This window comes from Neopsephotus bourkii, unplaced genomic scaffold (genome assembly GCF_033783945.1).
Source record: "Neopsephotus bourkii isolate Nb327-2 ecotype Australia unplaced genomic scaffold, CSIRO-AGI_Nbou_v1 NB_567, whole genome shotgun sequence".
NCBI lineage: Eukaryota > Metazoa > Chordata > Aves > Psittaciformes > Psittacidae > Neopsephotus > Neopsephotus bourkii.
In genome coordinates, this window is record NW_026901068.1 from 405086 (window position 1) to 421864 (window position 16779).

Below are 16779 nucleotides of genomic sequence, written 5' to 3' on the forward strand. Positions count from 1 at the left end.
TGTACTGTGTATGAAATAGTTTGGGGTTTTTTTCAGTTTCTTATGAAAGAGGCAGATGCAGCTCCTTTCCATTTTTCTTGTAGACTATCATTAATGGAATGCTAAATGTTGATCCACTTTTAAGGATTTCCTATAACAAAATTTTTTTCCGCAATATTTTTAACATTATGCCCTGCACATTGTCCTAAATCACTTACACGTATTTGTGAGGGCTGCTGTAAGCTTTGTAATTTGTTTTGCACAGCCTCAGCAATAGGCTCTTCTTCAATTTGTATCCCTAAACTTATTGACAAATATGCTATTTCAGAACAGAGCAGACTTCAACTGTCAAGTATTTGTCACTTACTGAAAATGTGTTCTTCTCTAACTGATTAAGACATTAATTTAAGCTTCTGTTAAGTAAGAATGGAACATCATTTTATTAAGTTATCAATATAATTTTCAACTAACAGAATTCATTCATTTTGAAACTTATACCACAGGAATGCCAGCATCAATGTCAGCAGCAAAAAATGATCAATGCACAGATGAATGGAATTTTTGTGCCACTCTTAAACCTCCTTATGACAGGATTTTTTTCTTCTTTCTCTTCTAAGACAAATGCATTATAGAGATGATGAACAATAAGTAGAACATGAGTCAACAGCATCTCCCTGTAGCGAAGAGCAGCTATATCAAAAACAGCATAGCCAGCCAGTCAGAGGAAATTACTATTCCACTCTATTCAGCACTGGTGAGACCACACCTAGATTATTCTGTCTGGTTTTGAGCACTGTCCTAGAAGACACTGACATACTGAAGTAAGCCCAGTGAAGGACCACCAAGATGATAAGGAACTAGAGCCTATGGCAAAGCAAGAAGTGGGTGAGAGAACTGGATTTATTCAGCATAGAGAAGGCTAAGAGGAGTCTACACCTGCCTAATAGAAGGAATATAGAACATGGAGACAGACTGTCCTCACGAATAGCACAAGAGGCAACAGACACAAGCTGGAAATCGGGAAATTTGAAATAGATATAAAGAAAAACATTTTAACCATAAGGGTGGTAAACTAAGGCAGAAGTTGACTGTAAAAATCACAAAATCCTTCTTCTGAGAGATTCAAAACTTGACTGAACAAGTCCCAGATCAACCTGACCTTATTGTACCTGTGGGTTGGAATAAATACATCCCAGAAATGCCTTCCAATCCAAATTATGCTGTGATTCTATCCAGGCACCAAGCAGTACAAAATGTCACGTAAATATAATGGAGAAAAGATCAGTAGTGGCTTTATGGTCTAAGTTCTAATCAAATATCCCTTACAAGTCATGCTTTTTAATTTACCTAACCTTGGCAGAACTTTAGCCTGAAAACACTTGTGCTTAATCCAGACTCTAAGATATTTTAACTTTTATATATTAGATAAGTTATTAAGATAATTATTAAGATAATTTATTAAGTAATCAATGTGATTTTCAATTAACAGAATTCAAGAGAATTACAAGATAGTTAAATGCTAGTATGCATCAATACATATACATTCCTTCATAAAAAGGAAAATTTCTGTTAACTTTCTTCAGTAAGCCTTTTCTCCCCTAAAATTTACTGCAGTGGTCATTACTGCTGCCACAGATAGGGACAGTAAGACATGCTATAAATGAGCAATGGTCTTTTCCACTACTTCTTCTGATTTAGGAAGATAAAACAAGCACAAATAACATGGAACCCAATTTACACAGATTCAGAAAACATACATACTTGCATAATAGAACAAAAATGACTGTTCCTTTCTAAGAAGGAATGACTGTTTTGGAAGAAATTATGAAAAACATTAATAAAAAGTCATTATACACATTGCTACCACGCATATATATGACAGAAATTATTATTTTGGTTGCTTTAGCATGGAAGGTATATGAAGTAAAAGTACTTCTTAGGTAAGTAACTTTTACAAATAAACCATGGAAAATTCCATAGGAAAAACAAAAAAAAAAGGTAAGAAGTGTTTTAGTAGTACCCACCTGGTTTTGTCAGTTTGAGGAGATGTGATTCAAGAGCATTTAGATTTTCTGTTGCTTTTTTCATTGCAGCTAAATGGGATGTCTTCGCAGAAGTGGTCTGAAATATACAATACTTAGTTATGAAAACTTAGCTTTTACCTAGCTAAAACCAGTGGTTCAACAGTGGAATTTAGGCTAGATCCTAAGTCTTCTAAATCTGTATCTGATAAATTCATCAGTATTGTTTTATTTTCTGTTAAAGTGAAATAAAATAGACGCTCATAAATTTTTTGGTACGTCTTCAAAAACCTGGCCATGATTCATTCTTGCTTATCTCTAAGGGAGTGAGTGAAGTTGCTCTGCCCCCAGACAGATTTTTAGGGAAGTCCCACATGCTACAATAGCATACTTGAACAGATTGTTTCACAAAATATGTTGGTTTCCAGAAAAAATATTTTTATGTAGATTATTTACTGCCTACAGAAATTAAAATCTTCCTTTGGAAAGAAAGGTTTTGGGGTTTTTTTTCACTTCAGTGAGAATGTAATTTTTCAGTCAGCCCTACTTGGCTCAAGATGCTAAATTGTTCCTGTGATCTTAGATTCCTTACTATTTTTTTTATATGAACCTGTGAGTAGCTAACAAACTCCCCAATAAACAGGGAAGAAATTTTTGTTTTGGATCCTACACATTTTCTTACAGAAACTCATCCCTGTAAGCTGATTGACTTTTTGTCCCTCTCTTTAATACATCTCAGTTTCATGCTCACATTGCTTCCTTTCTTCATCTCCCACTATTGCTACTTTCCTCTCTTTTTCAAATCTTCTCTCCAGTAAAGCATCTTCTAAAATTATTTAAAGAAAAATCAGAAAGAAAAGTATGGAGAATCAGCACTTTACTCTGATTTCAAGTTGCAGGAAATCCTCACAACCTCCTGCATCTCTGTAATTTAAGTATTAAGGTCTTAGAGGTTGAAAGTTCTTCCTACACTGAGAAATATTATTCAGTCTACACAGCTGTTAATTTACTCTCTTATTAGGACTCAGTTTCAAGCAGCTGCTATACAAACTGAGGTTAAGTTTCTTCATTATTTGGGATATTTTTGCTGTTCTTTAGTTATACAATTTCTTAATTATTTTTTCTATCTAATAAAGCATTCCTGCAAACTATATGTGAAAATCAGTTAGAGATGCTTGTATAGATATATGCAGGATCCTCATGGCTTTGCATATTGCTAACTGCTCTCCAGTTCAACACAATGAGAGCCTGTTCCCACTGCAATCTGCAACTGGAACTCTAATTCTACAAGGAAACTCTTATTACATACAATCACTTCTAACATAAAAACTTTAAAAATGTAATCTTCAAAAAACCAGAATACAATATTTGGCTAAAAGAAAGAGTAAAAATCAGAGAAATTACTTTAAATTCTTTGTCATAGTGTGATTCTTCGGTTTTCATAGCTCCTGACAGGCAGAGTGAGATTGGTGAGCAATTCAATAACTTTTTCCCATAGTTAACAATAATTACTGCTAGTTCATATTCTTTCCATGAACGCAGTACCTATTAAAGAATCATCCGTTATATGTTGTTGTTTTACATAACAAGTAATGTTTCATTACTGTCCACTTATAATTGTCAACATGCATAAATATTATAAATAGAAATTAGTTACTCAATATTTAAGTTTCTTTTCATTAAAAAAAACAGAACTATAGGCCTTGTAAAATAATTGGAATTGCAGAAATTTCATCTGTTTCTACTTCTGCTTAACCTATCCCTCAGAGAATAGAAAGATTTAAACAGAATTATCTATTGCTGTGATTGACATTCTTCCTGTTCTCAGGCACTACTGCTATCAAAGAATATAAAGGGCAACTAAATGATCCTCCTTTACTTCTCTGGTATCAAGTGCACATTTGAAAATCCCAACTGTATTAGTGAAAGAAGTGGTGAAATTTGTTTTTTAAATTATGATATTTATAAATGAACAGCATAAGGAATGTTTTTATATGTCTTTATCTTCTTTAGATAGAGCTCTAAAGGCCAAAGTGCTTCTACTATGTGCAAGATAACTTAATGTTAGGTTGTTTGTCTCTGGGATACAAAATAAGTATATAGATTACTTTAGGATAAATACAGCACATAGCATGACTGTAATTCAGTGGAAAACCACATACCATGGATTAATCAGAAGCATTTGCAATTCACTTATTCTGCTTGCTGTTCTGTATGCTACTCTATTGAAATGCTATCTCCAAGGAAAAAAAAATCAGTGCCAGCAGACAGCCATTTCTCTGGGGAATCCAACAACAAATGAACACTAGATCAAGGTTTAAAGATTTTTAACAGGCTTTATTGGCCTTGATAGCCTTCACTTGCGCCCTCCCGCCATGGGCCAGGAGCTCCCTTTCAGCTCAGGCCTGAGCCTAACATCCCTGCCAGGTCCTGTGTGACAGGAATGCTGGTCTCCAGCATGCTCCAAGCAACACCTAGGCCTGGCAGTGCATTCACTGGTCTGGACATCTGACCCATGGACTGACTCCTCAGCTTGACCTCAGACGGCTCCCATCACTATGGAAATAGCCTGCTGGGCTGTGTCTGACCCTAGCTACCCTCACTAGATCTGATCCTGACCTGTGTATTGACTTCCCAGCTTCAGCTCAGACCAGCCTCATCACAACAAACTCACCCAATGATTTACACTCCCGGCTGAACCTGACTGCCAGATGCTGCTCTGCCAGCCACAGCACTGCCCTTGGCTCCCAGCTTCCCAGCCCTCACTGTGCCCTGACACTCACAGCCATGAAATAACAGATCAACACAAAGAAAACGACAGCACTGAGGCTTAAAATACTCATCTCTACAAAAAGAATGAAAACTGGGTCTTCTTGCAGTGCACTTTTAAGGATATTTGATACTGATTTGGTCTTGTGAGGTGAGCACAGAGATCCAGCTGCTATAAAAACCAGGGTGAGGGATCACCAACACGGGGGAATCCCTCAAAGCAGCAGGCACAGCTCAGCTTCAGTATGAGCTCATAGCCAAGGTATACTCAAACCTGGAGAAAAGATGACTGTTTCAGCACCCGTCATGGCAGGTACATTTATCATCTAGCATGTCTCCATACCTGAGATAAAAATCCTACCATTGATGTGTTTCTCCTAATCTCACTAAACAGATTGGGTATCTGAATCATAAATTTAATCTTCAGATATGTGTTACTGCTAAAAGTCAAGGTGTTTATGTATCGGCCACATGTGGGACTGAATAATATAAAGTCTCTTGTATCTAATTAGCAAATAAGTCAGATATGGTAATCTGATTAGAACTACAAATATGGCCTATTTGGAGTAAATAAACTTGTAAATTTATATATTACATACAGGCCTTATTGAAAATAGTACTACCTTTAATGTAAAAATAAACAAATGATATAAAACTCAGGTTTCATGTCGCAGACTAACAGTTACAGTCTATCTTCTGAACAAACGGAAGTTCTCAATTCTATTAAAAAGCCAGAATGTCATTATATAAAATACACTGAAAGATACTAACAAATATTTCTGTACCCTTACCATTTAAGAATGCCACTTCTCTAAGATATCACTCTGTAGGCCAGTGTGCTATACTTTTTTTTTATTCTCTAAATGACACGAGCTGTACCTTAAACCAAGTTATAGGCACAACAACACACACCATACCTTTGCTGCATAAAATGAAGTACAAGCTATCATATGCTGAATACTTTCATAACATCCTGCCTGCGTCCTCTGCAAAGTAGCACTTGGAATTTCCTGAAGGACAGCCAAGCACTTAATGAGGATCTGCAAATACAAGGGTTAAAACGAAGTTTGGAATCTGCAACACATTTACAAGCTTGTACCTCTGTATGACCTATTGTATTTGATGGCAAACTTCAAAAATACATAGAAATCTAATGGATAGGATGAAATGCTAGCTCTATGAAAGCCAATAATAAAATTTCCATTTAATTTAACAGTGTCAAGATTTCAACCACAGCCCATTGGAATAAATTACATGTTCACATGAAATCACAGATATTAATTTTTTTTGCTGATTTAATTAATGTGAAATCAAAGAACGCTTAATTCAGTGAGATGACATCCTCCTAGTAGAAGACTGCCTAAAAATATATTGAGCTGGTCAGAATTTTAAATGAAAGAAAAGGTTTCCAGTATGTTATAAAAACAGAATATTTCTTTCCTCCATTTTTGTCTATCAGACATGAAATAACATGTGACTAAATTATTCTTCCCTTTAAATAGGAAATCTGAAACATGAGCGATTTCCAGCAGTTAGCTGTGTCTTTAGCAGGTGATCACAGACAACTTCTTAAATGAGAGACTACCCCTATATGCAAATAGATCTATTGTTTTTTTCCTAAAAACTTCTCAGGGCCCTGAATCCCCAGTAGTAATTCCCTGAGCAGGCTCACTTGGGGCTTCCTCTCACACCTCCTCCCCAGGGGCCCAGGAGCCCCAGCTAACATCAGACACAATCCTTCTTTCCCTGCTTCAGCTATGGTATAATTGTGCTGGTCTTCAGTCCTGTCTCCCAGACAATGGATCTGTGTTGTAGCCTTGTCTGCAGTCTCTAGCTCCAACTCCTGAAGCTCCTGCTTTTTCCTCCTAGATGGACCACAGGCCAGCCCAGTAACTTCACTTGCTCTGGACTCTCACTGGATCCTCTTATCAACACCTTGGTCTGTCTGCCATGTTAGGATGCTGCTAATCTGTGCCTTTCCTGCACTGCAGTCACCTCATCCTACATCATAAGGCAAATATGCTCTTACTGCTGCTTCCTGAAAAACTACAAAATTACAGGTGGAAATTTGCATATTTCTACTGTATCATTATTGAATCTAAAAAACCCCACATCTGCTGCTTCAGAAAAGTTAGGATAGGATTCAGGTACTCTGTTTTCAAAAAGAAGGTGCTTGCTTCTAGAAAGGAGCACATGCCTGAAAACTAAAGACTGCATTATCAAAATATTGAATAGCCTTCCTATTTGAGATAAAAACTGTACATGAAGCAAGCATTCCAAAAAAAGCCATAAGCAAATGCTGCTTTTCTTTCCTCAAAATTGCCATCTGCATATAGCATTCAAGTAGAAGTTATTTTAAAAATACCAACAAATCGTCCTAAAGAAGCAATTGGTATTCTGCAGCTACTTTAGCATATCTAAAAGCAGAATCTGTACACCTTACATGGAACACATATGCATTGTGAATATATAAAATCATAAAAGGCTTTTCTTTCAGAAAGTGCTACTTTTCAGAAGCTACTAAGAACTCAAAGCCTAGATATTCAGCTCTCCCACTCCATTCTAAGTTTAATTTGAATCACTGTAACTGCAGGACTTGGATGCCAGGTGCTTTGCCTTAAAATGCTCTCACCTGAACTACTGGCACTGAAGAAATCTTGTGATAAATAAGAGGAGCAAGGAGACCATAACATTGAACAACAGACTGTAGAGTGTAACTTGCATCATTCAACCAATTGCTAAGTTCAATTGCTACAGTCAATCTTTCACATTCTGCTAATCTAGCAACCTGTAGAAGAAAAACAGATTTTGATTCAAATATAAATTATGTTGTTTTAAATCCTTTGAGAGTGAAAGAAGACACATTATTGCAGTTTAAAAAGCAGTGCAAAGAGCAAGTAAGATGAAAGTTTAAAAATGAATTTACATTGACACCTGCTAGAAATATATGAACAAAACCAACATTATACATGATTCTAAAGGAAATCACCTAATTGTGCCCTCTGAATTTGCCCATATAATCTACAAAGCCCAGTTAATAACCTCAACCTGTGTGGAGTGGAAATTTCACATACTAAACTCTCAGACTAGGTGAGGGAAGGATAAATACTCCTTCCTTTCCCTTCCAGATATCTGCTGGAGTTCTTGCATGTGCTAGCAGATCCAGTAAAGTCACTGAGTAATTGCCTACTCAGATTTTTACAAGACAAGTATTTCAGCCAAGAAAGAGTGAAATAGGAATGTAAAACTACAGAAGAAAAGCTTGACTATCCAAAGAAAAAATAAAGCTTTCGTGTCATTAACATGCCATTATCCTATAAGAAAGTCTGAAATAAAAGAAGCTTACGATATTAAAACTAATATAAGATAGAATGCCTATATTAATAAAATATATATGTATTAAATAGCAGAAATTTTTAAAATTAAAAATCCAAGATGCATCTCAGGAGGACAAAAATAACAATTATTATAATTAATGCTTAAATTGAAGTCTACCACCACTGAAGTGAAGGAAAATCCTTCCTCAGTTGGAATCAGTGGGCTTTGAATTAGACAATAACTGATTCAGAAACCACCTTCCCAGCAGGATACAAAATAAGCAACAGCTACTCAAATTCTTTAGAAAGGAAGACCAGATAACTCACAGAAAATTAAGTATTCTGTGAACAGGACTACTACATTGCAACATTTATACTACAATGATGAAATAAAGCTGATCAAAAAGTAAAATCGAATCACAGAAGTGTGGAATGGTTTGGGTTGGAAAGGAGCTTAAGATCAACTAGTTTCAACCCCCTTGCCATGGGCAAGGACACCTCACACCAGACCATGTTGCCCGAGGCTCTGTCCAACCTGGCCTTGAACACTGGCAGGGATGGAGCATTCACCATGTCTTTGGGAAACCTGTTCCAGTGCCTCACCACCCTCACAGTAAAGAACTTCTTCCTTATATCTAACCTGAACTTCTCTTGTTTAACTTTGAACCCATTACCCCTTGTCCTAACACTGCAATCCCTGATGAAGAGTCCCTCTCTGGAATCCCTGTAGGCCCCCTTCAAATACTTAGAAGGCTGCTATGATTTCTCCATGCAGCTTTCTCTTCTCCAGGCTGAACAACCCCAACTTTCTCAGCCTGCCCAGCATGTTATTTTAAGACACACATACTTGTTCCTTATAAAGTATCTCATGGGAACAGATGGAATCACAGAAGAGTGCTCGTTCCATGACATTAATGTCACAAACAACAAGTATACTCCTCAGAAACAGTTTCAAGGTAATAAGAGAATTCTGAGATAGAGCTTCAAAACGTAACCTACAAAATAAAAAAGCAAAAGAATGGTAAAAGCATGTTAATGATGATTCAGATATTGCATGCCTGAAACTGGACAAAAAGCCTTACTGCCGCTACTTCTGGAAATAAGATTTATATATAAACCTGAAAAAAAACCTTAAGTTTTCTAATATTAATAAAAGGGATAAAGACGACTTTTCAAACTTTTTTCCACCTTCTACAATCCTAAGACAGCTTTTCCTTAGTTGCTTCTTCTAATTTCAAAGTAAGTAAAACTTACTTTGAAAACTTGCTATGCTACAGCTTATTTAACTGTCTCCTTACGTACAGCCTTTTTCTGTACTCCAACAGTGAGGCAAGCAATTGTGAAAACCATCACTAAGTATTAGTAACAGACTCCTTTCCATCACTGGTTCCCTGTATTACAAGTCTCAAAAGAATCTGTTTTTTTCTGCATGCTTTTTTTGTTGTTAGCCAGTTTTCTGTCTTGTTTTGTTTTCCTTCCCTAGGCTTAGGGAGGCATTGCATTTTTTTTTAATATTGTAACAGGAAAAGTCCTATAATTTTAATGCATAGAAACAAATTCCTCCTTCTCATCGGCTGTATTTCCTAAAAGAGACTGAAACTCAAAAAAAAAAAAAAAGAGATGAAATAGACACATTCACATAACTTGACATTGCCAAGATATCAACAGGCCTTTCGGGTGAAAACAAGAGGATTTCTTTCCTTCCAGCTCCCTCTACTGTCTCTTTACGTCCTATGCACTTTCAAACTAGCCTATCTGATTTCTCGGCTATCGAGCAGTAAAACTGAAACTGCCTCATTTCAGGTCTAATACTGCAGCTTTGAGAATCTTCCTTAAAAGTTATTTAAAAAAAAAATGCTTGGACATAACTGTCAGAAAAGCCAAATCCATGAAACCGTTTGCCCGTCTATTTAAAAGTTCCTTCTTCATTTGATTTATCTGAAAGCAGCTTCATTCAAATGTTACCTCTTGAACGGTATGTGCTTAAGAGAAAAAAATACAAAAGAACTGCTTAGGAAAAAAGATTAATAAAACACAAGTGGGAAAAAAACCCAAGCACAGTGACCACATTTGCATTCCTGCTTTGTTGCCTAGGCCAGGGGTAGATTTAAAACATCCACATACTCACAAAATAGGATTGTCTAGTGATTATCTGTCTGCATCACTGCAATCCACAGGCTGCCCGTAAGTCCCAGATGCTCTTATGGCATGTAACACCAAGACCCCTAGTAAATTTGTATGCCTCGTATCAGGCGCATAGTGGCACTTGAAGGACAGAGAGGATACACACTAGTGGGCTGGCTGAGCCCCAAATAACAAGTATGCTTAGACACATTGCTTTCTCCTGTAACAGGATTCAAGGCACACACAAGCCTACATAATCTGCTTGTGTCCAGAGAGCATTACCATGAGAAAATCGTGGGCTCTGAGGCAACTGTATCAAAACAATATAGAGTAGATGCTAGCTACATTACATGTCTCAGAATAGCTGATTACCAATTATTCTATCTGTAAAGTGGAAATGAAAGTATATTGAAAAAACTTTTTAGAAAATCCCCATATCTATTTCTTGAAAGAGTTATATTCATTTATATCTTTAATTCTCGACATACTCAAGAACTATCAATACACATGCAATAAGATTCTTGCTTGTCACTACTGTTGCAAGACTATTCAAATCTGTCAAACTGAAATGGAGATGATGAAAAACTTGCTCATCCCTCTTCAACAAACTTGCCAAAACTTTCCTAATGAAATGATTAATCTAAAAAGAATTACACACAAGTGAAGATGATGATTTGTGTTCACTTATGTTGGATGTTAATTCATTATCAAATTATAAGCAGTTGACTAACATTTACAATAATTTATTTTATTATTGTAGTATTTCATGTCTACTATTTTATACAAGTCTCTTTCTTTTATCAGGGAATTAGTTAAGTTTTGATTTATTTTTGCATTTGGATCTACTGAATTTCTGCAAATGCAATCACGAAATCCCTAGCTGGGATCTGTCATAATGAAAAACCTATTAATATTATGGTTGAACATTTGAAATTTATTTACAAATAGATTAATCTGAAATACCTCTTCCAAAGCACTTCAGCATATTCGAAGATTATTAAGAGATTTATATAGCTATTCGAAAAAAAATTACCAAGTATTTATGTATTTTGGGTGGTGTTCTGGCCAAAACTTTCACAGTTTGTGAATTCTACTGCCCCCTTAGTTGGAAAGTCAAGAACCCAATGCATATAATATACTTCACATACAAAAATGAATCATACAGAATTAATAGCCACTTCATAAATGTCCCAAATTATCTTAAGAAAAATATCACCATCAAAAATTAAGTGTATAAATGACAGCAGTCCATAAATAACAGAAATTATCTGCTAATTAAAAACCACCATATTTTTAAAACACATTTCACACTCTTTTTTTTTCCAGACTGTTTTTCATATTGCAAGTCTGAACAAAATTTCACAGCCTGGTACTCGTTAAAATAAAATGTGCATACCTATAATTAACTATTTTCTAAATTTGTTACCTGTTTTCAGCTATAGTCAAATTACTACTTGCAGAAATAACAGCTGCATTGGCAGGCAGTGGAGAAGAATGTGAAACAAAATAATTCCACATTGGTGAAAATGCCTCTCTGGCTAATGTGTAGTTGCCCGTCTGATAGGCTGCCTACAAAAAAAATTAAAAGAGAAAACCAAACAAGTTTCCATGTTTATCAAATAACCAAGCCAAATATGTCTATAGTATAAAAAAAGGGGTTTTAGCCCACCACCTTGTAAATTTACATTTCTCAAAGAATATTCTGACATATTTGAATAAAACACATGTAGTAGCAATCTGATTCTACCAATATTAATTTGCCTTCAGAATTAGCACCAGAGAAGGCAAAGGAGTTTCTTGACTGCTAACCAAAGATGTAACAGCCCTGTGTGGAATACTTTATAGGTTATTGTGCTGCATTTTTTGAAAGCATATTATTTCATTTATGTTCATTTGACTTTTGCTAATACAGCTGCTCTGTATAATGGGATGTAAACGGAGCACAAGTAGGCAAAAACTCATGTGGATGCCTCCTCCTTTGGAAAATTTCAGGAAATCTTCTAACTGTTCCCCACGATCTGATCTATAGAGGTAGACAATTTCATTTTTCCCCATGCTACAATCTGGTTTAAATCTTTTTCATTAAGAATAGAGAAAAATAAGATAAAGGTCTGACAGAGCCTTTGTGGTCTTCCACAAGACACTACAAAAATGATTTCAGTATGAAAACAACTGGATCTGCTGCCTGGTAAGTTCAATCACATTTTTCATCCCATGCTGTAATGACTAATAAGATGATTACTAGCATTTTGTCTCAATCACAAAAATGAGAAAAAAAATTATAAAACAGAAGAAAGAAGTTAAATGCACACCAAAAAACAGGAACAGGGATAAGAAAACTAGCTGAGAGATCTCTTTTTCCCTAAACTGGAATTTCCAATTAAGAAGAGAGTCACTCAAATATACCATTTGTTACATTAAAATTGTGATTTGTGCCTATCAAGCCTTTGTCAAGAAAAGCTTGAGTTTTTATCAGAAGGATTTTCAAATCTACCAGTGAAAATAAGCAATTAAATCATATTAAAGTATATGTTTATTATCAAAGACTCTAACCCTACCTGAGTTAGATAGGTTCGAACAGTAGTAACAGAAAGAGGTTGATAGGCAAGGATTGGCTTAGTCATTTCCCCAGTAGCATCACCAATAAGTTTTCCATCAGAAGAATATGCTGCAACTGCAAATATGTATTTCTCATTGGGTTTTAAGCCTTGTATTTCCAAGAGGCTTTTCCCATCAGCTGGTATCTACCAATAAAAACATTTTGTGGTAACATACACTGTACATATCAAAAACAAATCTCAAATTCTAAACTTTTATTGTTAAATATATTATTTAATGGTCATGGATACAATCAAAGTACAACATAGATTAACAGACATATCATGTTTCCACGTCATATTAGATTCTTGAAGACAATGAGAAAACAATCAAATGACAGGAAAAAAAGTATTGGTTTTCTCTGGAATGCAGTTGACTATACAGAGCACTTAACCTAAGAGAACAGGTAAGCACCAGGACCTGGAATTTCTCTGACATGTTTGTCCATTTGCACATGCATAACACAAGTGTGCATGCTTGCAGTCATTGAGGTGGAAACATTCTAGCCCTGACCTGTCCTTCTACAGAAAGAACATATAGCTCTCCTTCATACACACCACATGCATGTGTTAGCTATGGGCAGAGGATGTCTCAGGTCCTCTCAGCATCATTACCATAACTTTGGAGTTTGTGAAAGAAACAACATATTTTCATGATCCTCTCTTCATTTTTCCTTCAAATAATTCTCTACCTGCATTTTAACATTACAGCTCACTCTTGACAGGCTTTTCCACCTTCCCCTCCATAACCAGGACAACTTAATTTAAAGAAACTTTTAGTCTTAAAACAAGAAAACTGACACAGTGACTGAAGCATAACGTAAGAAACAAGATCATTGTAATGTAGCATCAACACTGTGCTCTTACTCAAATACTGTCTGGTCTTCATAAGCAGACCTCTGAACAACAGAAATCCCTTCAAATGCTGAGGCTGAACCAGCAGATCAGAAATTAGTGTAAGACAGTCTGAAGTGTCCTTTTAGAGCAAGCTTTTTTCATGTTGATAGGTTGATAGATCATTGTACCACTAAGAATTCTAAACCTTTTTCATAGAGCAGGCAGACAGTGACTTTGTCTGCATATCAGTATCTTGCAAAAGCATATCCCATATCCTAAAGCAACCAGAAGTTCCATTACTAAGGCATATGAATAATCACAGATCTGCACAATTCTCATGCCTGCCAGAGCTAGGACAGTCAGTGGCTTGGATGGATTGCAGCAAGTTCACAGCATGAACAGCTAGCAGTGATGTGTAAGTCTCCAATAAAACACTTAATCCACCTGGAGCAGGACAGTATATTGAAACTAGCTCACTGAACATCTCAGGAAGCTTGATTCTCTGGATTTGATAACAGAATATAAAAAATAACATCAAAGCCTCTATTGCCAGCAGCTACACATACCTCTTTTTATAGACCTTCTTTTTTAGGGAGGAAATGGGGAACAGGCACAAAGGGAAAGATTTCCTCTCTGTCACCAAAGTCAAGTCTATCAGTGTCATTATAAAGCTTGCTCATAAAACTAGGAAAGATTGAAACATTTAGTAAAAGAGGTTGCGATCATTATTCTGGTCACAATGCAAAACAGAGACCTGCCCTGCAAAGAGGAGAACTCTGCATGAAGAAGATTTCCAGATATGAAAATGATCACTCAGGTCTGAGGTTATGGTAAAACTTTACTGAAGAGGTTGTGCTAAAGCTTAAAGCTAAAGCTTAAAGCTCCTTTCTTAAAGCCCTAAATGCAGCATATTTGGATACATTGTGGTCATTTTCACCAAAGGAAGAAAACTACACTAATAGAAAACAAACCAAACAACCAAACACAGAAAAATAAACAAACAATACAAAAGCCACAAACAAATTCAGAAAATAAAAAATCAAATTTTAATAGAGAAATAATATAAAAGAGTATTCAGTCACCAAAGATGTGAGTGATCATTTGTCATACTGTATGTTCACAGCATGAAAGGGAAAGAGCATGAACTTAGAACTCAATCATGTCTGAACAGGGAGATTATCGAAGAGTTGTATTATCATGTTGCCAGAATTAAGGAAGGTAAGCTCTTGTTAAGAAGAAATAGCTGATAGAAATTACACAATTAAGAAAAATATTAAATTTTATATCTGCTTAGAAGTTCTGCCTTTGTTTTTAAATCCCTGGAAAGTACATCACATAATTTGTTTTCCTTTTATAATTCTTAGACATTGCTCAAAGAACAGAGTTACAACACAAGGGACAGAGACTTGTCTAACATGAAACTTTTGAATAATTTAATTATTCAAAAAAAGGTTCCTAGAACTTTTGGGGGGTTTGGTATGCCTTCAGTCTAGCAAAATTTCGGTTGGTTAAAATAAAGATCAAAAAGTTTGTCAAAGGCTTAGCCAGTTACTTGATTAAAAAAAAATGTCAGATGTATACATTGAGAAAGTCAGGGGTTTTTTGAAGGGAGAGAGAATGACCTAGAGGAGTTTTACCTCTGTCTTACCTGTTCTCCTGCATTTTGAAGTTTATCATTGTTTAACCTTACTTTCACATTACTTCCTCCTGCTACACAGCCAAATATACTGTACCACGAAACCTTTGAAGAAAATGAGAACAAAATGAGTTAATACATAATAGTATTTCCAACTTTTGCTTATCTAGAATGCACTAATTTTGTGGAAACAGCCTCTGAAAAAAATCCCAAACTTAGGTATAAAAACATATAGTCTAACTGCACTAGAAACATTAATTGATTTAGCTGCACAACTAGATGTACCACAATGCCAATTAAAGCAGATGACTCTCCATTATGCTATCTCCTAACTTGAGCTACCCTGTACTTCAAACCTATCCCAAAGCATAAACTCTACAGGTCATCCTGTAGATTTAAACTCATCTAGGTTCATTATTTGATCCTTGCAATGGTATTCATCTAAGGCTGACGTCAGGATCTGATTCAGCAAATGACATGAGGACATATCCCTAAAAGCAGGCAACAGAAATGCAGATGTGATGTAATGCAGTAATATTTCCTAAATAAGCCACGGTTTTAGTTCGTATTGAAATCAGTAGTTTTTTTTAATGCCACTTGAGCTGCTGATAATCTCATAGGGCATATCATCTACATTTTCAGTATCTTTAACCAAGGAAGATCATGCAGTCCTGGATCACTGCTCAGTCATGCCCAGTAAGATCAAACATGGAAACTAACTTTTATTTCATCTCTGCAGAATTGGGAAGATGAATTTCAGTAAGTTACACATATTACACTTGCTTGTTAAACTTCTGCTAAAAAATGTACTAACTATTTTACTTTCATTAGACAGTTAAACAGACCTGAGGTTTGGCAGATTAAGTCATTCTTCAACACATAAAAATTCTGTGCAGCTAAAATATTTTTCTTGTAATACACATGTTTTTTCTTGCAGTGAATCCTGACTTTTTCAGAAGGAGGTATTGAAATAGAGGAGATTATTTTCAGCAAATGAGCAATTTAAAGATCAGGAAATTTTAGCAACTTTGACTTCCATTACAAGAACTATGTATGTCAAATTAAATCCTAAGTATCCATTTATCCTAAGCAGCTAATTAAATCCTAAGTACCCGGTTAGTAAATTCTGAGAGAAAATTACAAGACTAATAATGGCATTGCGCCATCTAGTGGCCAAATATGTTACATTAGCTCAACTGCATTGAATGAAATGAAACATGAACTATTGTTCGTTAAAGAATTTATTGTTTTAAAATTTAATGTTCATTAGGAATAAAAATTAAGAACTTTTCCCGAATTAATTTATTTTACATTTCCTAATCAAACTGCAATAAAACTGCAAGTTATAAAAGCACTGTTCACAGAAACAGTCTTATCACAGTTAATACAATTTGAGTTTCTACTGGGTTTAAGCACATTATTTTGAAGAAGCTTGCAAAATCACTATGAAATCCACCTGCAGGGTGGTAATAAGTGGACCACTGCAGTGGACTGTCCTG

The 16779-nt window shown here is 35.6% G+C and overlaps 1 protein-coding gene across 2 annotated transcripts in view; it reads right to left on the reverse strand.

Moving 5' to 3' along the window:
* Positions 1 to 16779, reverse strand: part of CFAP54 (cilia and flagella associated protein 54) — a 118354-nt gene that overhangs the window by 60581 nt on the left and 40994 nt on the right. For both annotated transcript variants that reach the window (XM_061351233.1, XM_061351232.1), the window contains exons 22-29: positions 15293 to 15385; positions 12769 to 12954; positions 11637 to 11779; positions 8934 to 9081; positions 7402 to 7557; positions 5687 to 5809; positions 3405 to 3545; positions 2004 to 2100 (exon numbers count right to left, since the gene is read on the reverse strand). In XM_061351233.1, the coding sequence (XP_061207217.1) occupies positions 2004 to 2100; positions 3405 to 3545; positions 5687 to 5809; positions 7402 to 7557; positions 8934 to 9081; positions 11637 to 11779; positions 12769 to 12954; positions 15293 to 15385 (1087 nt within the window). The remainder of the gene's footprint in view (positions 1 to 2003; positions 2101 to 3404; positions 3546 to 5686; positions 5810 to 7401; positions 7558 to 8933; positions 9082 to 11636; positions 11780 to 12768; positions 12955 to 15292; positions 15386 to 16779) is intronic.